General features: G+C 39.9%; 1 protein-coding gene across 1 annotated transcript in view; it reads right to left on the bottom strand.

Moving 5' to 3' along the window:
- POLR1B (RNA polymerase I subunit B) overlaps positions 1-24,972 on the bottom strand; it is a 30,044-nt gene that overhangs the window by 1,529 nt on the left and 3,543 nt on the right. Inside the window, exons 2-14 of the mRNA XM_046662789.1 lie at positions 23,851-24,018; positions 23,449-23,595; positions 21,869-22,001; positions 20,758-20,894; positions 19,775-19,998; positions 18,830-19,001; positions 15,592-15,763; positions 14,560-14,841; positions 12,350-12,483; positions 5,212-5,382; positions 4,421-4,577; positions 1,475-1,671; positions 768-1,021 (exon numbers count right to left, since the gene is read on the bottom strand). Of these exons, the coding sequence (XP_046518745.1) occupies positions 768-1,021; positions 1,475-1,671; positions 4,421-4,577; positions 5,212-5,382; positions 12,350-12,483; positions 14,560-14,841; positions 15,592-15,763; positions 18,830-19,001; positions 19,775-19,998; positions 20,758-20,894; positions 21,869-22,001; positions 23,449-23,595; positions 23,851-24,018 (2,348 nt within the window). The remainder of the gene's footprint in view (positions 1-767; positions 1,022-1,474; positions 1,672-4,420; positions 4,578-5,211; positions 5,383-12,349; positions 12,484-14,559; positions 14,842-15,591; positions 15,764-18,829; positions 19,002-19,774; positions 19,999-20,757; positions 20,895-21,868; positions 22,002-23,448; positions 23,596-23,850; positions 24,019-24,972) is intronic.

Here is a 24,972-nt window from a genome sequence, read left to right as displayed (position 1 = left end):
TTCATAAAGAATGTTTGCAAAACTTATCCTTACCTCTATTCTCCAATACAAATAGAGTTGGTACCCCTAACAGAATTTACGAATAGGGCTGCGGATTATGTTCACTACAGAACTCTGTTCCTCTGAAAGGACAGAGGCAACTGAAAACTAGTATGAACCTATGGACCTACTACGGAAAACCAACACTGAAAGAAAACTATAAGGGCCACAGTTAAATAAAGTTATTTATGCTCTTATTCTTAATAAGAGACATAATGAACTCAACGTTTTAGCTAGGAAACACTCCTAACAACATGTATGAGAGTGATGATCAAGTTTGAATAATATAGTTTTAAGACAAATCACAAATAACTCTCACTAACTGTAACAGACTGACAACAAGTAGAAAAACCAGGGCCATTCCTAAGGTGGCCTAGTGGTTAAGTTCAGCGTGCTCTGCTCTGGCAGCCTGGGTTCAGTTCCGGGTGTGGACCTACACCACTCGTGTGTTAGTGGCCCTGCTGTGGTGGCACCTCACATACAAAAAGAGGAAGACTGGCAGTGGATGTTAGCTCAGGGAAAATCTTCATCAGCAAAGAAAAAAAAAAAACCATGGCAGTACAATAGACACAGAACTTTGTCTCATTTCAGACATGCCAACTCAGACTGAGCCAACAAGTGAGCTACCACTTAAATTTTCTCCAAGAATTCTGCTATAACTTCCACTGACCTCCAGCAATTCCACTGAGAAGTAGCCTTTAAAAACAGCAGTGGGTATCCAAACTTACTTGTAGTACATCACAAAGCTCTCTCCAGTGTTGAGGTTCAGGTAGCTGTAATACGGATCTCCATACTGCAGTTGTGCTCCAATAAATGGCAAGCCATCGTTGTCTAACTTCTGCACAATCCGTGGGTCACCAGGTTTGACTCCAAACACCAGACTGTCATCTCCTTGTTTAATTTTTTCAGAGAGATCTATGAACTCAGACTTGTAGACACTTCCATGGGCAAAGCCTCGTTCCCAAGAGGCCTTATTTACAATCTACAAGGTCAAAGAATTGTTAATGTAAGGGGCCAAATGAGGATTTTCAAAATAAAATGTATTAGAATTATAATACTTGGTTTAGGATAACTGGCATTTGATTTTAAAACTCCATCAATATTCTCCAAATCACATAACTATTAAAACCTACACACACATAAATGGCTTAAAACCATAAAAAGAGAAGGTAGATCTATCCAAGACTACTTTACATTCATTTAACATCTATTCATCCTATGCACTCAAACATGCACGACACATGCATATCTGAGTCTTAGTAAACGTCCTTCAAGGCTTGCCACTTTCAACGTAGACCAGGAATTGACCATCTAACAGAACTCACATGCCAAATCCTAGGCACTCGGACACAGAAATATTCCTTCAGTGATCTCACAGTAAACAAAAAAGTTAAAGATTAAACAGAATGGAACTACATCTCTTGGTAAAACTTACCATGGCATCTTCCATATCATAGCCAGTGTAGGAAATAACAGCAACAATAGCATTCGTCCCAATTGGATAGTTATCCATGTCATAATAATCATACATGTATGGTCTCACTAAAGGGCTTTGTGGAGTCTGAAGACGATACAGTTTATTATCTGATCGGTCTCGATAAGTAAGAAGTGGAAAGCCCATAGTTTGCTTACCTACAAAGGGAAAAAAATACTTTAGCACTTTGTTTCTTCCCCTTGATTAAAAAGGTGATATGTAAAATTGGAAACAACTAAATATTCACCATAGCAGAATGAATAAGACAATCATGGTGGTTATACTTACTACAGACTAATACATAGCATGACAATGAAGGAGACCTAAATGTATCAATGTGACCTGACCAGACCATGAAAACAATGCTGAGTGGGGAAAAAGTACAGAATGACCTTTAATATGATATGATTTATGTACATTTGTAACACATCCCAAACAATTCTATACCTAGTTTATAGACATGTGTAATGTAATAAAGGCATACAAAGAGGATGCAAAGGATATAAACAAACTGTAAGATAGTACTACTGGGGGAGCGAAGGAGTGGAAAGGGGGCAGTAACTATTATTATTAGATTACTTTCTCTCATACACACAGACAGAGCAAAATGTCAATATTTGTTAATTCTGGGTAGTGGGGTACAGGGGGGTAGGTTAAGACTCTTCTTTGTACTATTTTACACTACAGAGAACCAATTCAAAGCAAAATGATTTTAAAAACTAAAATATATGTATTTATAAATATAAAATAATATACATAGTGGAATTTTTTTAAAAGAGAGAAAAAGAGACTTCCAGCTTCTACTGATAGAGGGCTACTCCTGCAAGACCACCCTCAACACGTGATCCAGAAAAATACGAAACAAAAACCAATCACATCCTTATACATACACTACCTGAAAGCACTGGAGAGTAACTAAAAAGCAGTCAGAAACTAGAGAGGATTCACATTTAGACAAGAACTAAACTGGGTAAGTTTCCAGCTTTTTCAGTTTTTAAAGCTTTTATTATTATTTTTGTTTTGCGTGATGGCCCAGTTCAGCGTAGTGGCTACAATTCAGAGAGAAACCCATAGTCTTACTGGCCTGAAGAACCAAGGAACAGAGATCAAAACACAACAACTGGAAAGTAAGAGGGGAAATTTCAGAAAGCAGAGAACCACAAAGGGAGAGCCTTAAATTCTGCAGATGAACTGAGTCCAAATCTTTGGTGGACTCCTGAACTATGCATGTGTGGGAGAGATCCAAGCAGCTCACCTAAGGCTAAAAGAATACTTCAATTGCTGAGTTCAGCTAAGTCATCTACCAGTTAAATCCTCTTCAGAGGAACATAAATCAAATCCACAATCTTTAAAACGTATCATTTACAATGTCCACGATACAATCCAGTATCACTATACATACGAAGAAACAGGAAAACATGACCTATACTCAAGAAAAAATGCAATCAATGGAGGCTGATCTTGAGATGACCCAGATGTTGGAATTAGCAGATGATGCTTTTAAAACACCTATTAAAACTATGCTAAAAAGGGAAAAGAAAATATGTTCACAATGAAGATAATCTCAGAGAAAACAGAAACTATAAAAAAGAAACAAATTAAAATTCTAGGCATAAAAATTCAATATCTGATATAGAATGAAAAGTTGGTGAATGTGATTAGAGATCGATAAAAATGATCCAATCTGAAGAAGAGAAAAAAGATGGAAAAAAAAAGAACAGAAACCAAATGGCTTATGGGACAAATTAGTTTTAATATACATGATATATAACTGAAATCTCAGAAAGAGAGGAGAAAGGGAATGAGGCAGAAGCAATATTTCTAGAAATGATGGCAGAAAACTTTACAAATTTGGTTAAAAATATTTGTTACAGATTTAAGAAGACCAGCAAACCCCAACGAAGACAAACATGAAGAACATCATGTCTAGGCATATTATGGTCAATCTGCTACAAACCAAAACTAAAAAGAAACTCTTAAGGACAGAGGAAAAATAATACGTTATATCCAGGCAAACAGCAACACACACAACCGCTCACTTCTAATTAGAAATAACAGAGACCGAGAAGAGACAGTATACATCTTTTAAGTGCAGACAAGAAATAATTATCAAATCAGAATTGTATATTCAGTTCCTTCAAGTCAAGATAACATAAAGACATTTTCAGAGAAATAAAAACTAAGAGAATTTGTAGCCAACAACCTGCAGCTAAAACAAATGCTAAAGACAGTTTTTCAGGCTGAAAGGAAATTACAGTCAATGGAAACTTGAATTGTCAGGCAGGAATCAAGAGCACTGGAAGCGATAACGTTACGGCTGACTATAGCGGCTCGCAGTCTTCAAAAACTGCATCACAAGATCTCAGACAAACCCAAATCAATGGACAGTCTACAAAATAAATGACCTTTTCCCTCAAAAATGTCAATGTCAGAAAAAGACAGGTTAAAAATCTGTTCTAACTCAAAGGACTAAAAAGACATGACAACTAAATGCAATGTATTTGGGATATTGGACTAGGTGCTACACAGAAAAAAAAATTGCCATAAACCATATTTTTGGGACAACTGGTCAAAATTTGAATATGGACTATAAAATAGTATAATAATATTGATGCTAAAGTTCCTGATTTTAATAATTGTCTTTGGTTATGTAAGTGAACATCCTTGTTGTTAGGAAACACACATCGAAATATCTAGGTGTCAAGAAGCATCATGTCTGCAACTTTTCTTCAAATGGAAAACAGTACAAATGGGGCAAAATTTTTAACAGAATGTAAGTAAAGGATTTATGGGATTTCTTTGTACCATTCTTGCAACTTTTCTCTGAGTTTGAAACTATTTCAAAATAAAGAAAGTTACAAGCGCTTTTCTCCTATAAATGGGTCCACCACCTCTGCTCCATCTTACCCATCTGGCACTGGTACATGTTCCGTGGACTCTGGTTGTGATCGGAGAAAGGGATGAAGTTGGCAATCACACTCAGCAGGCTGTGAGGGAAGAGTTCCTGGTGGGTGGTAACTCCAGCAAAAACCTCATCCTCGAAGATAGCAATGTTCATGAAGATCTGGAGAAGAGGAAGGATGAGGAAGTTCAAGGCACCCTGACTGCTAACTGACTGCAAACATAGTAACTCTACCATCTCTCAGTTTAGTACTCAAAGACTTGAAAGAAAACCTTCCCCACCCAGCATCATGAACACTGAAGGGGTCCACTGCGAAGCACAAGGAAGCCTCCAGTAAGAACTACCACTTGCCTTCCATAGTTCATTCAAAATCTACTCTGGTCCAGTTGTGAAGGGGGATAAGAAGAAAGAAATTTTTAAGTAGCATAAAGCCTACAGTTTTGCAACTGCAAAGATATAGGCGAAGACTGTGAGTGAGTCTAAAGAAATGTTTCAACCTCATCACCTGAGGCAGAGCCAGGTGCAAAGGAGCTTTGGGAGCTGGGCAGGACGGGAAAGGTGGGTGATGTGATGACCAACCCTCTCCCTGGTTCGATGTGCAAGTGGAGTGTGGTGACACCTGAAAACTGCTTCTTTCATGCTGGTCACAGAGGAGGCAGAAAATAAGTTTGACTTTCTTTCAAATGCCTAATTGTTATTAAACAATTAACACTTTAAAAAACTAACAGTTACTAAGTCTCTAAAAGTTGTAACTATACAAGCACATACACCCACCAATCACACATACACTATGTACCTGTTCCATGGTTCCAATTAGCTCTTCTCTGCCCAACTCCAAGTTCTGCACAGGCCGTACCAGTCTACACGGGGTGGTGAAAAGGAACAATCCTGGGTACAGACTTGGTTTTCCTGTCATGGGGATGAGGGCCACCTCCATCCAGGGAGGAATTCTTTTTTCTCTCAACACCTGTTTTCAACAAAAAGAGAGTTCAATAAAGAATAAATGATGTGTTTTCCATCTATCCCCACACCACAGGGGAGGCAAGAAGAATGAGGAAGGAGATCAAATATGAAAAGAAATATCTTAAGAAATTAAGTTATGCAGGCAATAAACCTAGTGCTCAGCTAGTCTCATGCCCACAAAGAATGCCACTCATCCCTTACCAGACTTGGTAAAAGCCGTAATTTCTCAGAGGCTCAGCCCTACTATCAGGCAAACCAGTAATGACTGAGACTGGGCGGAAGGTAAACCAAGAATGTGCATGTAGACAGACTAAATGAAATTCTGTCTTCTGATGTTTAAAATATAGTATACTACTTGGTGAAAGGAGAAATACAAATATTTGGAAAAAAATGAAATCTATACATCAGAACTTATAAGGATTCACAAACACTGACAATAAAAATGAAAGAATGAAAATAAATGAATTAAGTTCTTAACTCAAAAGCTGAAGAAAAGAAATAAACCAAAAGAAAAGCACAGGTAAAGAAATTATAATAAAGATAAAACCTGAAACTAATGAGGTAGAATACAGAAAAAGGTTCAAATTAATAAATAAAATTCTCAGTTCTTAATAAAAAAACAAACCAACAACAAATACCCACTACTTAACCTAATCAAGAGAAAAAAAAAGGTGGTGGGGAGACACCCCCAAATATTGAGTAAGAAATGACAAGGGCGACAAAAACCACTGAAACAATATTTTAAAATCTTGTGTCTGCTTTGCATACCTCTAAGAAACCAAGATGACATGGATAAAAAGCAGGTTAGTAAAACAGACCTCAACAGAGGCAGAAAGCTTAAAGAAGACTAATTTCCATATTAGAAATAAAGGTATCAGGAAACTACCCCCCAGGAGTGACATCAGCATCATGGTAGAGTGAGCTCTTCCCTTAGACTCTCGCCCCTAAGATACAACAAAAAGGACATTCATACACCAACAAACCACAGTCACATAACACAAAAGACATCTGAGAGACCCACACAGCCATACGTCTGAAGCTGGAGGTGCTGGACCCCCCAGAGGAAGTGGAAGGAGGTAAGGGGAATCTCCTCTCCCTCCCTGAACAGCAGTGACCCTGGGCTCCGGACCACATGGCTCTGAGAGGAGCAGGGGAGGGACAGCCCTTGGCAGGAACACCTTGTTCTCCAAGTTCCCTCACAGCCAGAGGGAAAGCCCCACACAGGGGTGACTAAGCTATTACGGGGGTGTCTTCATCAAGCTAGCACCACAGGAGAGCAGACAGCGAGGGCAAAGTGAGAATGCCCCTGGGATCACCTAGGTGAAATAAAGTGCCCCTCCCCCTGCCCGGTGCTCCACTCAGCTGGTCAGCCAGAGCACCTGCACAGATAGAAAAGCAGCAGTGTGAGCAGCAAGCCATGGATCGCGGCAGGCTCAGAATACACAGCTCTTGACCCCCACCCAGTGGCAGCAGGTAGAAGCTGCAACCAGATACTATCAGTATGCGGAGGCACAAATCCAGGCATCAAACAATAAGAAAAAGATATTAAATCTCCCGATCAGAAGAATGACAAGCACCCAGAAATCAATCCTGAAGGTACAGAAATTCATAATCTAAATGAGAGAATTCAAAATAGCTATCATAAAAAGAACTCAACGAGTTATAAGAAAATACAGACAGTTCAATGAAATCAGGAACTTCACAAAAGAGATTGAAACTATAAAGAAGAACCAATCAGAAATGTTGGAGATGAAAAAAACAATGGCTGAGATAAAGAAAAATCTGGACTCCCTGAATAATAGAGCTGATATTATGGAGGAGCAAATCAGCAGTCTGGAGGACAGAAATATAGAAATGCTTCAGATGGAGGAGAGAGAACTAAGACTAAAAAGAAATGAAGAAATTCTCCAAGAAATATTCAACTCGATTAGGAAATGCAACATAAGCGTTATAGGTATTCCAGAGGGAGAAGAGGAGACTGGAACAGAAAGCTTGTCCAAAGAAATAATAGCTGAGAACTTCCCAAACTTGAGGAAAGAGCTGGAATTACAAGTGAAATAAGCCAATAGATCTCCTAACTATATCAATGTAAAAAGACCTTCTCTAATGCATATAGTAGTAAAGCTGGCAAAAGTCAATGACACAAAGAAAAAATATTAAGGGCACCAAGGCAGAAGAAAATAGCTACAAAGGAACCCCTGTCAGGCTTTCAGCAGATTTCTCAGTAGAAACCTTACAGGCTCGAAGAGAATGGAATGATATATTCAAAACTTCTGATAGACAGAAACTTTCAGCCAATAATACTCTATCCAGCAAAATGATCCTTTAGATACGATGGAGAAATAAAAACTTTCCCAGATAAACAAAAGTTAAGGGAGTTCATTGCCACATGGCCCCCACACTCTAAATGCTCAAGAAGGCCCTCCTACCTGAAAGAAAGAAAGGGGTTACAAAGCCTTGAGCAAGGAAATAAACAGGTAGACAAAATCAGAAAATTGCAGCTCTATATCAGAACAGGTTAACAAACAATTATAACATTAAAGATAAAGAGAAGGAAAACACCAAAACTAAATATCATCTTGTCATTTTCACCAGAAACTTACAACACAAGATGGAATAAGTTCTAACAATAACAACTTAGAAGGGGAAGGGGAAAGGGATGGAATCTGCTTAGTCTAAGGAAATAAGAGGCTATCAGAAAATGGACTATTCTCATCTACGAGACTTTTTATACAAACCTTATGGTAACCACTAAACAAATAATCAGAACAGAGACACAAATGATAAATAAAGAGAAAACTAAGAAAACCATCACAGAAAACTACCTAACTGAATTGGTAGTCTGAAATACGTGGGACAAGAAACAAAGGAAATGCAGAAGAATCAGAAAACAAGCAATTAAATGGCAGCATTAAGCCCTCATATATCAATAATCACTCTAAATGTAAATGGATTGAATTCTCTAATCAAAAGACCCAGAGTGGCAGGATGGATTAAAAAACAAGACCCAACAATATGCTGCCTCCAGGAAACACATCTCAGCTCCAAAAACAAACATAGGCTCAGAGTGAAGGGATGGAAGATGATACTCCAAGCTAATGGCAAATGAGAAAGGAGGTGCCGCAATACTTAGACAAAGCAGACCTCAACATAAACCAGGTAAAGAGAGGCAAAGAAGCGCAGTATACAGTGATAAAAGGGACACTCCACCAAGAAGACACAACACTTACAAATATATATGCGCACCCAACACAGGAGCACCAAAGTACATAAAGCAACTATTAACAAACCTAAAAGGAGATATTAACAACAAAACCATAAGAGTAGGGAACCTTAACACCCCACTTACATCAATGGATAGGTCATCCAGACAGAAAGTCAACAAGGATGTAGTGGCACTAAACAAAAAAATAGACCAGATGGACTTTAAAGATATATATAGAACACTCCAAAAACAGCAGAATACATATTCTTCTCAAGTGCACATGGAACATTCTCAAAGGTAGACTGTATGTTGGGAAACAAGGCCTCAATAAATTTAAGAAGATTGAAATCATATCAAGCATCTTTTCTGACCATAATTCTACAAAACTAGAAATCAACTACAAGGAAATAGCTGGGAAAGTGACAAATATGTGGAGGCTAAACAACCTGCTACTGAACAATCAATGGATCATCGAAGAAATTAAAGGAGAAATCAAAAAATATCTGGAGACAAATGAAAATGAAAATACACCATATCAACTCATGTAGGATGCAGCAAAAGCAGTCCCTAAGAGGGAAATTCAGAACAATACAGGCACACCTTAATAAACAGGAAAAATCCCCAATAAGCAATCTTAAACTACACCTAAGAGAATTAGAAAAAGAACAAACAAAGCCCAAAGTGAGCAGAAGGAGGAAAATCATAAAAATTAGAGCAGAAATAAATGTAATTGAAACAAAAAAGACAGTAGAAAGGATCAATGAAACAAAGAGCTCGTTTTTTGAGAAGATAAACCCTTAGCCAGACTCACTTAGAAAAAAAGAGAGAGGTGCAAATAAATAAAATTAGAAAGGAAAGAGGAGAAATTACAGTGGATACCACAGAAACACTACAGATTATACGAGAATACTATGAAAAATATATGCCCACAAATGGGACAATCTAGAAGAAATGGATAAATTCTTAGACTCATATAACCTCCCAAAACTGAATCAATAAAAAATAGAGAATCTGAATAGACCAATCACAAGTAAAGAGATTCAAACAATAATCAAAAACTTCCTAAGAAATAAAAGTCCAGGACCAGATGGTTTCTCTGGAGAATTCTACCAAACATTCAAAGAAGATTCAATGCCTCTCCTTCTCAAACTCTTCCAAAAAATTGAGGAAGACCGAACACTTCCTAACACATTCTACAAGGCCAACATCACATGGATCCTAAAGCCCAACAAGGACAACACAAAGAAGGAAAATCTCAGGCCAATTATTGCTGATGAACACAGATGCAAAAATCCTCAACAAAATACTGGCAAACCAAATACAGCAACACATTAAAAGGATCATACACCATGATCAAGTGGGATTTATACCAGCAAGCAGGGACAGTTCAACATTCGCAAATTAATCAATGTGATCCACCACATTAACAAAATGAGGAACAAAAACCACATGATCATCTCAATAGACACAGAGAAAGCATTTGACAAGATCCAACATCCATTTATGATAAAAACTCTGAATAAAATGGGGATAGAAGGAAAGTACTTCAACATGATAAAGGCCATATATGACAAACCCACAGCCAACATCATACTCAGCGGGGAAAAACTGAAAGCCATCCCTCTGAGAACAGGAACAAGACAAGGGTGCTCACTATCACCACTCTTATTCAACACTGTTCTGGAGGTTTTGGCCAGAGCAATTAGGCAAGAAAAAGAAATAAAAGGAATCCAAATAGGCAATGAAGAAGTGAAACTCTCGCTGTTTGCAGACAACATCATTTTATGTACAGAAAACCCTAAAGAATCCATTGGAAAACTATTAGAAACATCAACAACTACAGCAAAGTTGCAGGGTACAAAATCAACTTACAAAAATCAGTTGCATTTCTATACTCTAATAACGAACTAAGAGAAAGGGAACTACCCCCAAGGAAAGCACTAGAGCCAGATGGCTCCATAAGGAATTCTAGCAGACCTAAGGCCAGATACCCAATGCTCTCAAACTGGTCCAGAGCATGGAAAACTTTCTAATTCTTTCTATAAAGCAGAGACTTATGAATGTCAATTTAAAAAATGTTAAATCACTGACATTTAAGAAAGCATCAGTATTTCTCAAATATTAAGAAAATAATACACCATGACCAAGTTGGACTTATTCCAGGAATTTAAGACTTATTATTCATCATTATTATTAGAGAATGATGATTAACAGGTAATGAATTAATACAAAACACCTAATAAGGCTTATAGTTTTTCCCCTAAAATGCCAAAAAATTAAACAGAATTTTGTATGATCCAGCAATTCTACTTCTAGGTATATACTGAAAAGAATTGAAAGCAGGGACTCAAACAGTTACTTGTACACACATGTTCATAGCAGCATTATTCACAATAGCCAAAAGGTGGAAACAACCCAAGTGTCCATCGATGGATGAATGGATAAACAAAACGTGGTGTGTCTATATATATATGTATATATATATATATATAGACACACACACACATATATAAACACAATGGAATATTATTCAGTCTTAAAAAGGAATGAAATTCTGATACATGCTACAACATGGATGAACTTTGAAAACATTATACTAAGTGAAATAAGCCAGACACAAAAGGACACATACTGTATGATTCCACTTATATGAGGTACCTAGGAAAGTCAAATTCATGGACAAAGAAAACTGGTTACTAGGAACTGGGGAAGTGTGGACGGGGCGTTACTGTTGAATGGGGACAGAGTTTCAGTGAGGGATGATGAAAAAGCTCAGAAGATGGACAGGGTGATGGTTGCACAACAATATGAATGTACTTAACACCACTGAACTACACACTTGAAAATGGTTGAAACTGTAAATTCTGTTACGTATAAAAACGAAACAAAAACCCACAGGGACCAGTCCAGATAGTCAAATCTGATACAATTTGAGCATCAAAATAAACAATAGTAACAGAATACTCAAAATAAAACAAGCCATCTATAAATAAATCTATGCTGATGTAAATGAACAAATAAAGGAATGTTGCTGAAGAGAAAAAGTGTTTTTACAAAAAATACACTGAAATCTTTATGGAAAGGGGGACATGTCTATACATTAATCTCAAATGGTTCAAAAGAAAAAAGGGAGTTCTTTGTACTGTTCAGACATCTTTTCAAGTGTAAAATTATATCAAAGTAAAACGATTTTACAAACTCAAAAGACCAAAACTAAACAAAATAGAACAGAGCATGAAGTACAATTCACCTTGCTGCCCAAGAACAATTCTTCTAACGGCCTTTATCCAAGCAACAAAGACTCTCGTCAGGAGGAAATTCCAAAGATAAGTTATTCAAAGAACACCATCCTACTTGACTTTAAAAGTAAGTTTTCAAGACCCAGAAGGCAACAGGGTATGACCTCTATCTTGCATATCTTTAAGATTTATACTTGAAATATGAATATTAAATATATTTTGAGGTCCCCTATATGCCACTATTATTTACAAAGAAAAAAACGTTAAAATTCGTTAGATTAGCAGACTAGGGCCTCAAAGAAACTTCCAAAAATATGTGTACAGGTCAAATTCTGTCAATAACCCCAACCTATGAGGTCAGGACAAGACTCTGCCACCAGAGGGAATGTACAGGAACTTTCAGAATCAGCTTCTGACCTGCGTACCCCTTGACCACCCTAGACTGCCCTGGGGCTTCCTCAACAACTAGAGAAGGACCAAAAATCTCAGATCAAGGGATAGAGCGATTCACAAAGACTCAAGATCACCTTAAAATGTCGGAGAGAATCCGCAATGCTGGGAGCGAGCTCCTTGTCCACCCAGCCCACCATGACGCCATCCAGCAGGACAGGGTAGCACTCACTGTACGGTCGGTGCGGCGCCCCATCAACTGGAGTGACCCCTGGTGAAGTGAACAGAAGGTCACATCAGAAGGCATTTTCCAACACGAACAATCCCCTCCAGATGGGTTCAACAACTGCTTCTTCATCTCAGATATCCAGGCATCTTGTCTCTAAACTGGAGTGGTTTGTGTTGCTTGCATAAGCGTCTACCTCACTTCAGCAAGGACACTCAAGTGCTAGTGACACTGCCTGCCTATGGGGAGAGCAGCAGAGGGACCAGGGTGTTAATGGAGACTTTTCACCATACACCTTTTATATTTTGATTTCTGAGCCATGTAAATATATTAACTCTTTCCAAAAAAATCTAATTACATTTGATCCTCAAGATCAAGATCAAGGGATAGAGCGATTCACAAAGACTTTGGATTCACAAAGATACGGAATTTGTGGATTCCGTATCTGCAAATTTGCCCACTTGCTAAAATTTGTCACCCTGATATCAATACTATTGGCACTTCTGCGGTCATTTGAGGACATCTGGTGAAAAATTTGAGTTGTCTAATACACATGTTCCCAGCTCAAGTCAAACAAGGCGATGCTCTGCCTTGCCCTTTCAGCTCTCACACTGGAAATGAGCATCCTTTTTGCAGGACTACAAAACGGCATTCAAGTGTAGTGCTGTCTAATGTTCCTAAGCACAAGGCTGTGCTGTGCCTTATGAAAAAAGTACATTAGATAAGCTTATAGTTATGGGGCTGTTGGCTGAGAGCTCAATGTTAATGAATCACAATATATATTAAATAAGCTGTCTTAAACAGAAACACACATAAAACAAGGCTATGTACATATCAACTGACTGACAAAAATGTTGTGACCAGAGGCTCACAGGAACTTAACCTTCATGTTCCTTAGGAGCAAAGGCTCAGTAATTGCTAATTCAGTGTTAGCGGTGACTTCACAGAACAGAAGTACCACAAATATCAAGAATCACCTGTAATTAAATAAAAAAGATACTCTTCCACGAATCATAAATACCTTGTGAAGACAGCAAGTGTTTTACAAAGTGTCACAGGTTACACACTCAATGTTTCATCCATCACCCTAACATGAGCATCTCCATGGAAAGCTAGCATTTTCTATTCTGCCTTCTTCCCCAGCGTCAGAGCAAATAACCTATCCCATGTCTTCTCCTGCAGTGTGATACAGTTTCCAACTCTCCACTCTGTTTCTTCTTCCTACCCTTTCCTGCACTTTGACATTTTTAATCACTGGTGGCAAAGAAAATGATTCTTTTCCTTGTAGACAGAGAACCGAAAAATTACATTGATTATATCCTCTGAATCTTGCGTATTTCCTGATTTCTTTCTGTGGGACTCCCTCCTCAAAGGCCACTAATTGGCAGAAGTACATTTAAGCAGAAATTTCTTGACTCTGGACTCAATACCCTTCTGGTTGCTTGAGAATATCTATCATCTGATTCCTGTGAACCAGAAGTTTTAGTGTATAAGCATTAATCCCACTGGAGACCCCCACCCACAGCCCACCAAAGACACAGAAACATTTTTGTCTCCAGATCGCAACCAGAGAACCCCAGGAACAGGAGAGTGAAGAATGCCCAAAGTAAAGGCTGACGTCTTTCTGTACGAAGGGAAACCCAAACCAAGCGCAAAACCCTGAAGAACAGCACGCGAGACAGCTTTCCAGGGAGAGCAGAGAGCAGCTGCAAGGCCACTAGGAACAAAGGCTATGGATCTGACGACATCAGGGTACAGCCTGGACAACCTTTTTAGCTGTCTTTCTGCAAACCGACACTCTTGCCTCCCGAGAGATACAGTGGTGGACCCAGCAGATGCAGGGAGAGCTACCCAAAATGTTACTTCCAACATTACATGCTGCTCTATTTCAAGTGCTTTGATACCTCTTTTTTTTTTTGAAAGAACAAAACTGCAACCTTAATTTCTCCTCCATTCACTTTCAAAGAATGAATCTGATCTTCTTCCGGAGCAGCCAACAAAGCAGCTCAACTCCTGCATAGAAGAGTAGAAAGAACTCTTGCAGGCATTCTCTGCTCAGCCCCCAAAGAAGCATAACTTAACACACCCAAACAAGACCGTTTATCACTGAACACCACATACCCAAGCTGCAGAGCAAGGCTGGAACAGATGCTGTATACGCAAACTGCGTGACGACCTCACATATGGCAGTTAGGTGGTTCATCAGACCACAGGGCTCCCCGTCTGGGGTGTGCACAGGACAAAGGAAACCCCAGGACTCCGGCAGCAGCCTGCGTACTGTGGTGGTCCTCATCTTGGCAAAATCTGCCCCTCTGTGCACACAGCGGAAATGGGAGAGATAGCGTATGAAGTTCAGCTTGTCAGCCACAACACAAAGTCCAGAATCTTGCAGGAAGCCAAGACCTTAATAAAACAAAAGTCATTCAAAGAAAGGGTTAAACTTAAAAAAAAAAAAAGAATTTTTATTTGAGGCTCTGACGAAAAAACCTCAGGGCATACGACAAACATACAGGGGGTTACTATAAAGTTCACCCTATTAGCTCTGATGAGCGGGAAGTTTACAAAAAGTAGTAAAAATCTCCAGATTTCACAAATTGTGTTAGCCCCTACTGGTTCCCTATCTCCTTTACCACTACTTCCTTTGTGGGAAACCAGCACATGAGTAATAAAAAGGCAAGTAATTAAATGGGATTCATCAGCGAGGGCTGAACAATGCACAAGCAGTTGTTAGTCCTAAAAGAATCTGCATCAGTATCATCTGTTAAAAAATGCAGATTTCTGGGCCTTCAACTGCCACTCTTGAAAGTCCCCCAGGCCATTCTGACGCAATTGGTTTAGGGACGGGCATGTGTTATCACCCCTCCCAGACCACCTGTCTAGGCAACCCTTCCACAGAGATCTAAGTTGTCTTTAGTTTTCTAGAAAGAGGCACAGCAAATGTTCAATGATCATTAGAACTGGATTTAAGCTATGGAGGCACCTTGTCTAAAGCCTTCAGCCTGATGTGAACTTGCCAAAAGTGACAACATGAAATCTGTCTTTAGTGAAAAGGAGAAGTTCACTTTTAAACAGAACCTCAGTGATACATAAATCTACAATGAGCAAATAATTTGAAAAACCTAACTAAAGTGGAGCCTATCTATTGAATTTCACCTGTTTTAGAACGCAGATTCCCAGTAGCAAGAAGATATTCAAATGGTTTTGTAAGGTCTGTTCCCAGATTAAAAATCTTCATCAAATTGTCAGTGTTTATGGACACATCGGTCTTCTGAGCCTTCTTGTCTAGAGCTATTTTAATAGATACTAACCAAGCTTCCATTTTTTCCTGAAACAAGAAAAAAAATTTAAATTACATCATTTAACTATTACACGTTTCATTATTTACTCCCACATAATCTGTACATCCATAACAAAGGCCCACTAATGCATACGCTTAACGTAGAAAATATCCAAACTATATACCCAAAAAACAGCTTCTCAATGCACTATCACAGGTCAGGCATTTCCCAAGACAGAAGACACAATCTCCTGTAGGTCAGGGTTTCTTAACCTTGGCACCACTGACATTTTGGCTAGCTGGTTCTTCATGGTGAGAGGCTGTCCTGGGCATTGTAGGACGGTGAGCAGCATCCCTGGCCCTTACCCACTGGATGCCAGTACCACTCCCCAAATTGTGACAACCAAAAGTGTCTCCAGACATTGTTAAATGTCCCTTGGGTTGGGGCAAAATCACTCCCAGTCAAGATTATTCACACTAATGGAAAGAATCAAAACTGGTTTCCTTTGGCCTTAGAAAACTTTTTAATTAAAATGCTCTTTTCAAGCAGTCAGAAGAGCTTCAATCCCAGAAACATGCAACAAAGCTTTGAGACCAAACAGCAGCCTATTGTCCCCAAAACAAAAGTAACCAAGCGCTCAAAGCCCCCCAAGTACACCCAACATACAAGACCGCTGACACACTCGTAGGAAAGACTGATACATTCTTCTCATATAAAATCTGAAATATAATGGAAAATGAGTAGAAGAAAAAAGAGCCAGAAAAGAGGAAGGCAAGTCCCAGAGATGAGAAACAGAGAAAAGCTGTAACCTGAGACAGGAGGAGGCTGGAGGAATAAGGAGCTCACTCTCTCTCCCTTGTCCGAGGCCTGCCTACTGTCTCTTTGTAGTTAACTTGCTAAGGCAAGGACCTAGCATTTATTGAGCACATACGATGAGCTGGCCCTCTGTATACTTATTTATGCCTCACAACAAACTTTTCTTCAGGAAGCAGTGCATTACAGGACCACTGAAAACCCTTGGGAGAAATGTATTTCAGTATTAAGAATTTTCCAGACTTTAGTGAGGTAACGAGTGCATAAACCTTTTATTACCTAACACCTGTGATGGAGACTGAGGCATTGGCTTGTAATCAAACACATTTCTACAGTGAAACACAGATTGTTGCACTAAGTAGGATAAATAAAAGTCATAAACAGCCTCCTGTCAGTTCAGGTCAGGTTTTGCTGCCAACTCACATTTTTTGGGATTTAGCACTTTTGGGATCTGGAATTGCAGATGAGTGACTGGGGACTTGTAAATGCAACCTGCACACATCAGTACAAGCAGAAGCGAGCAAGAGACCGCTCAGAAGCCTTCCTGGTAAAAGGTGTGAAAGTATGAAGCTGGGCTAATCTGAAGTGATGAAGAGACAATGCGGATGGCAGAGAGGGGGCGATGCCACAGAAATGACGAACAGCGTCTCCATTATCTGTTATGACAGTTCAGACAGGGCTGCTCTTCAATGCTTCTCCCCTGCACCCTCGTTAACAGTCTCAGAACCAACCGCCTGAGTCACACAGGAGGCTTCAATCTCTGCTGCTCAGGGAAACGGCTAGAGTCTGGAGCTCATTATGTCACTGTCATGTACCTTCTGAAGATTTTGTGTCTCAAATTCAGAGAGTTAGAAGCTTAAATATAGCTGGCAAAAAGGTAAAGAAAGTAGACACTTTTAAGCAATGAATTCTCTGAAAAAGCCTCAACTTTCTCTGTTTCAACTGTTGCTGAAACAGGTCAGCTTAGCAACGCCTTGCAACCTAGGATAATTTCTAACACTGGGGGGTCCAGTGAGCCCACCATGCTTCAGGTTAAGAAGAAGGGAAATATAAATTAGCCTTTACTTGTGAGGCTACTGAAATTACCAATAACAGAAAACTTCTGCCTGATTTCAATTTTTATCAGGGCAATTCTAGACTGCTGAAATTTTTCCATCTAATTTTACGGACAGAGCAGACAAATAAAAGCTATTACTTTTCAGTAAGAATTTAAATAGGATTTACTTACTCGACAAGGAAATAGGACAGTTTTACTGCAGTCTTCTCCATCTTCCATCTCACTATGTTATCTCTTAGATTAAATCCTTTTTAGTGATAATCAAAATATAAAATACTGCCAACTTTCTAATGAAATCATTTTTGTGCCATGCCAACACTCTCTCTCCCCACACAGAGACCTCTCGTTATTAACAGTAATCATGTTCTACAGTGTCACTATGAACACTGAATCAGTGAGAACTGAACCACTGCTCTGAGAGGAAATAGGGGTAGGTGCCTGCAAGTCTCAGCTCACAACATTTCCATGACCGATCAGTGCATAAGCTTGTTTTGTGCGCGTTTCTGTTGAAAGACACCTTATTTTACGTTGCTGATTCGTTACCACTGAACTCACAGCCAACAGCACTGTAACTCACACCCAACCAGAGCTTATCTAGTGCACGTATTTCCTGCATCAGGCACAGTACAGCCTTCCTGTGTTGTAGGAACACCAGACAGCACTTCAGCACTATGCTTGTGGACCACAGCCAAATCACCAACAAAAAGCACAGAATGTGAAGAACATGGTACTAAATAGACCCTTGATTACAGCACAAGAGCTGAAACAAGAAGGCAGAGCATCACCTTGCTGGACCTCAGCTGGGAACACATGCATTAGGAGACTCCAATTTTTTACCACTCTGTGCACGTCTGTGAATGACCATGAAAGCACTGTGAGTACTCATATTGGGGTTACGAGTAAGTCTTAGTGAGCAGGTGAATTTGCAAATAGAGAATCTGCGAATAATGAAGATTGACTTTATGTACCTATATAGGCCATTTACACTTTATCAGTAATGTTATGACCAAGATTTGATTTTGTCTTTACTTAACCTATATAAAAATATTTAAGATAAAAAAAAAGTTAAAGAAATTTCTGAAGCTGGCATAAGATCTGATCTTTGATTAAGCCCCTTACTGCTACATAAACAAAAACAGGAAAAGAAGACTACGTAAACAGGCAGATAACAATACTGCTGGATGTTGTCACACCATTCCACCAGAGGCACAACTGGTCCAGGGTGAGAGCAGCATGTGTTTACCTTGAGAAACATGAGGAAGAGCTGACCGGGTGTAAGGACCTCTTGATTCACTAAACTATCAGGATTCTCCTCCATGCACTCTCCTTTGGCTAAAGCAAAGAGCTTCCGGGTCATGAGACAAAGTACATAAAACTTTTCAGTATTGGATTTCAAGTGGATACAAATGCACTGGCTGTCAAAATAGAAAGAAAAAGCTTAAAACAATTCAGCTATTAATACTACTTGACGTTCAACTAACCAATGTCCCCAATTCATGTTTATGTAAAAGTCCTTATTCGCTTTCAAAAGATTGCTTTTTACCTTTACTGGTAATATTAGCAAAAGCACAGGAGGTCTAGAACTGTGCTGGCCAACAGGATCGCGACAATCCACATGTGGCTATTCAAATTTCAATTAATTAAAATGAAATCAAATTAGGAATTCAGTTTCTCAGCTGCACTGGCCATTCGCGTGCTGACCATGTGGCTCATGGCTGCATACTGGACAGCACTGGTCTAGAGCAGGGCTCGTTCAGTGACGACACAGGGGTTACTAAGACAAAGTCCTTGCCTTGGGGAAAGAAAGGGACGTGATGCAGGCAACTGTCAAATGAGGCAGAAAGAAAAATGTTCACCTACGTGCAGAAAAAGAAATAAAGCAAATGTAGTAAAAATGTTAACAACTAGTAAACATAGGTATCCAATAAACTATTTTTGCAGCAATTCTGGAAGTTTCAAGTTATTTCAAAAAAAAGGCTACAAAGTATCACAAAATAAAAAACTACCATAAAAAGTAAGAAAGGTGAGGATGGGCACAGAAACAAAGCTAGCCCCTACTTTGCGAGAGCAGAATTCTACCCCCAGGTCTTCTGATTTCCAGATGACTCACCAGCCCCAACTACCTCAATACAAAGAACCGCTGGCACCCTCCACCCTTCAGAAACAGTGTCGGCAGAAGGACACATACTTAAACAGAAACTCCGCAGCCTGTGCATCCGGATACCAGTCAGGAAGGTTGAGTTTTACTCTGAAGCGTTCACCTAGATAGTTAAGGACCTGTTTTTGTGTGGAACAACCCTCTTCTGTTACAATCCTTAACATCTGGGAAACAGAGTTCCTGAAGAAAGAGTCATCCTCTTTTCCTTTGATGAGCTCCTGAAAAATCTGATAATCGGAAAAGCTGACAAGTGCCTAGAATAGAAAAAAAAGGTTTCTTTTTAATCACTAATAATAACTAAACCATCTAATTCATTAACAATTCTCAACTTTATTTTACTATCCAAGAAAAATGAGCACCCCGCTATTGCTGAATTGAAGTGAACTCTCTAAAATAAGGGCATTGCCTGTTGATAGACACCAATATAGCCCCAGTGACCCTCAATTCCTGGTATTCACAGCCTTGTGTAGTTTCCTCCCATACTGAATCAGGGCTGGCCTGTGTGACCAAGAGAATATGGTGAGAAAGTTGATGTGTGACTCTCAAGGTAGATCATAAAAGGCACTGTGGCTTCTGCCGCATTCTCTTGGCTAACTCTCTGGGAGAAGACAGCTGCCTCAAGCAGCCTTGAAAAGACCTGAGTGGAGAGGAACTGAGACCTGCGAACAGCCTGCACTGACTTGCCAGCCATGAGCGAACCGCCTTGGAAGCAGATCCTCCAGCCCTGGTCAAGCCTTCTAAAGGACTGCAGGCCCTACTGACACTTCACTGCAACCTCCAGACCCCCAGTCAGAACTGCCTAAATTCCGAGCCACCGCAAATTCCTGAGCACAGAAACTGCAAGTGCAAGATTCAGTGCTGTTTTAAGCCACTGAATTTTGAGGTAATTTGTTAAGGAGCAGTAGATAACTAGTAAGCATGAACTCTGATGAGGAGGACCTATCCATTCTGCATGGGATATCACCTCAAATGAATCTCTTCATAATAAAAGAAATATATTCAGTAAGCCACACCTTAAGTACAAATCCCAAAGGAAGAAAAAACAGTTCTTTCCGGTAAATAAAGTTCAACATAACTGTGCCATTTTCCAAGTAGTGAAGGTTCATGTTGACAGCAGAATGTTCGTCCCTCACACAGTGCATTGAAACTCCTATTGAAACAAACAAAGTCGAAAACTCAGTAATACTGTAATTGCTTCAATCATTTTCTTCCCGAATTATTTTTACACTCTTAGAAATAATTAGAGCCAAATCACTAAGTGTAACCAAGACTGGCAACCAAAACTGTCTCCAGATCTTGCCAAATGTCCCCTAGGGTGCAAAACCTCCCTGGGTTGAAAACCACTCAAAGTAACTTTTAGCTATGGATTTAATGAAACTTCAAAGGTTCCTTCCAGAGCAGGGTCCATGTCTTACAGCACTTTATATCCCCAGCATGCCCTGCAGAGCTGAGTCATATAGCACGTATATCCTCAGTATCCTGTGGAGTCTGGTCAAGAGATGGTGGCTTGATCTAAGAGCTCAAATTGGGAAAAGCAGAAGTTTAGATTTTAAGTTTATTTCAGTTTCAAAGACTGCTAAGACATACTGCATCAACCGATGCAAAAGAATAAATGACGTGGCATTGCGACTTGCTGAGATGCTGTTATTCTACATATGTTATGTATGGTTACAATTAGCGGCTGAGTTTTAGCTTAATGATAAAAATAAACTGTTTAATTGCAGGGGTTGCCCAACAATGCAAAATGCTGTCTTGTAAAGCCAGGCTCCGTCACAGAGAGTGCTCAAAGAGAGGCCAGGTGGCTTCAGCCAGAGACTCCCAAGGGGAGTGCCATGGTACCCTGGACCAGAAGACTTCTGAGGCCCATCTGGCCAAGTCAGGCCAGCCTTCAGCTCTATAAGCAATAACATTAACACATGTGTTCTTTCAATTTGAAAAAAAAATGGAACATAATAGAAAGTAAGTTTCCCACTATGAAATCTTAACACAGAAATGCTTACTAGAAAAAGAAACAAAAATTTATATACAAAAAAATGTCAAAGACTCTATTTAGATGCACCTACTTTTTTAAGAAATGGCTTAAAACTTTTCTAAAAGAACATTCCAAAAATCCCTAAAACTTACCATACTGAGTATAGCCAGGCCCTCTGGTTTTCCATTTTGGTCTTGTCAATGCAATGGGGAAATTTCTCCGAGGCATGATCAACATTCGGATGACTTTTTCAATGCCATTGATGATAAAATAGCCTCCCATTTCCTGCCAAAGAGATGAACTATGATTTGTTACACAGACACTTAACTAACTGTAACCAGGAAACAGACTGACTGCAACCCTCAGCCTCGTTTCTAGCCAGACGCAGCGCACGCAGAGAAGGGGCGTGCAGGCGGAAGGCAGCACACAGCCCTTGGGAACTGTCAGTGTGTGAAGTAAGTCTCCTCAAGTACACTAAAAAGGTCCTAGAGACCTGGGAGAACAGTACAGAAGGAAATCAGGGTACTGTCCTCTACTAGACAGGCTTGACCTAACTTGCCTTTCTGTCTCCTAAAATGACTTTACTCTTCAAATGACATAAAAAAAAAAAAAAGCTTACTCCAAAGAGAAGTCTAAAGATGAAAACTATAACCATTTTGGCTGACAGGTGAGTATAGTTTCCCAAATTAGTTTAAAAACTTTTGAGCGTATGAAAGCTCCGGAAACCAGAAATTCAGATTAGCTAAAGAGGAAAATATTTTTAATAGCTCCAGTTAATATCACATTGCTATAATAAATAAATAGCTACTACATATTGATGGCTGGCATATCATGCTCGGTGCTCCATGCTATCCTAACATTTAATCCTTATAAAAATGAGTGGGATAGCTATATGCCCATTTTCAGCAGAGGAAACTGAGGCTCAGGAAGATTAAGCTTCTTGAAGCCACACACTGGTAAGCAGGGCAGCTGAGTGTCAAACCCAGAGCTGACACCAAACCTTCTTCCCACAACATAACTCAGTCTCCTACTGGAGGCAGAGGCTGTACGCCTTGATTACATCAAACCCAATACTGCAAAACCACCTAACACAGCTGAAGAAATACTGACGGGAAGATACATGAAGCATTCAATATGTTCAGTTTCTTACTGTTGGTAAAGCTGGCATTTTAGACAACAGTTTTGCAGGTTAAGACAGCTTAAAAAAAAAAATCTTGGGGCCGGCCTGGTGGCACAGTGCTTAAGTTCGCACATTCCCCTTCTCAGCCGCCTGGAGTTCGCCAGTTCGGATCCCGGGTGCGGAGATGGCACCGCTCGGCAAAAGCCATGCTGTGGTAGGTGTCCCACATATAAAGTAGAAGAAGATGGGCATCGATGTTAGCTCAGGGCCAGGCTCAAGCAAAAAAAAAAGAGGAGGATTGGCAGTAGTTAGCTCAGGGCTAATCTTCCTCAAAATAAAATAAAAAACTCTAAATATGTGTCATTCAGAAAATTACGGAAAAAATTACCAATTCTTCCCCCATAATAAAATACTCTTTAATTGTATGGCCACTGTTTCATTATGAGCCCTACACAGTATGTAGACAAGATATTAATGCCCCATTATCCCTATCCAGAAATTGATGCAGAGAAAGAAAAACACTGCCACTGTCAGTCTTCCTGTCCTCTCACTCTCGGCTCGGGCCTTTTCTACTGTCACCTGGCCCTGCAACGCACTGGCCCCTGCCATTACCTCTGCTTCTTCGTGGTGCTCGATGAGGGCTCTGGGAGGAAGGCTGTATAAGTTGCAAAGCTTAGACTTCACCATGATGGGAACATAGCCAAGAAACTGCTTAATGATGCCTTTTGGGATTCCATTCACTGACCAGCTGATATCAGCCTAAATGAAAATAAGAGACAAAAAAATTACTTAAGAAAAAAAGAAAATATCTGGATCTACAAGAACAAATAAGTATTTTAAAAGAGTGAGGAAGAAGACCATAAAGTAAATGATTTTATGCTTTAATTTAAAAGATGGGATCTCTTGGATGACAGTTCTTGAAGAAAGCAGAATTCTGGTATAAACTTTATTAGCCATCAACCTTATTCTCAAAAACGTACAGTGTGGGAGTCACACACTGTCACTTGCACTCACTGTCAACTTTCCCCGGTAGGTACTCCTTCGGCCCCGGCATTCTGCTGGATAAATGCTGAGATCTTTGCAGATGCTCCCCTTTGGAACGGTGGGTGGACTGATGACAGCATCCACAATAGTAAGAGAGATACGCTCATCTTTGAAAGCAAATTCAAAGGGTGGTATAGCCTGAAATACAATTCACATGATTAATTGCTTGCATTTCCAAGGCACTTTTTCACTAAGACTCTTTCAAATCCCATGTGTTTTCTACAAACATTGTTGCCTACAATGCCAATGTGACACATCTAAAAAGACAGTTAAAGGGCCTGGCCCAGCGGTGTAGTGGTTAAGTTCAAGTACTCTGCTTCAGCAGCCTGGGGTTTGGGAGTTCGGATCCTGAGTGCAGACCTATACACCGCTCATCAAGCCGTGCTGTGGCGGTGACCCACACACAAAATTGAATAAGAGTGGCACAGATGTTAGCTCAGTGACAATCTTCCTCAACAAACAAACAAATAAATAAATAAACAAAAAGACAGTGAAAGCTACATCCAGTCCACTCATACCCTCCCTAAGTACCTAAAACTATAATGCATGAATGGAGACTTTTTTGAGTGTCTATTACATGTCAGACTCTGCAGCAGGCTCTAGGGACACCATTGTGTCCAGAACAAAGCTGTTCTGGAAAACAGGTGCCTGCCTTCTCTAGTCTCACCTTATACCCTCTACATACAGAGCAAGACAAACGCGACTAGTGCTCGCAGAGCAAGGATATGGAAACGTCTCCTCATTCTCACCAGATACTCTAACGCCATCCTTCAGGCTATCTGTACACTTCATTCCATGGTGGCCTCACACTGGAGCCAGAGCCATGCAAGGAGAAGGTGGTGGCCATGGTGGTTTCCCCTTCCATAGCAGTTGCTTCTCTGTCCCTCTCCCTGGGAGAAGCTTTGCTGCTCTTCTGAGGAAGGGGCACCACTGAGCTCTCCTACATATTAACTGTGAACAACCTCCCAGCCTTAGTGTTAGAATAACAAGAATGCCAAAAACAGAGCCAAGAATACCAGAGACGTGCTCCACCCTTACGTGAGTTCAACTGACCTCTTCTAAATTTTTAAACTTTATCTAAAGGTGGTATTA

This window comes from Equus quagga, chromosome 5 (assembly GCF_021613505.1).
Source record: "Equus quagga isolate Etosha38 chromosome 5, UCLA_HA_Equagga_1.0, whole genome shotgun sequence".
Classification (NCBI taxonomy): Eukaryota; Metazoa; Chordata; class Mammalia; order Perissodactyla; family Equidae; genus Equus; species Equus quagga.
The sequence above is the reverse complement of the archived record's forward strand: the minus strand, read 5'-3'. Positions and strand labels throughout refer to the sequence as shown.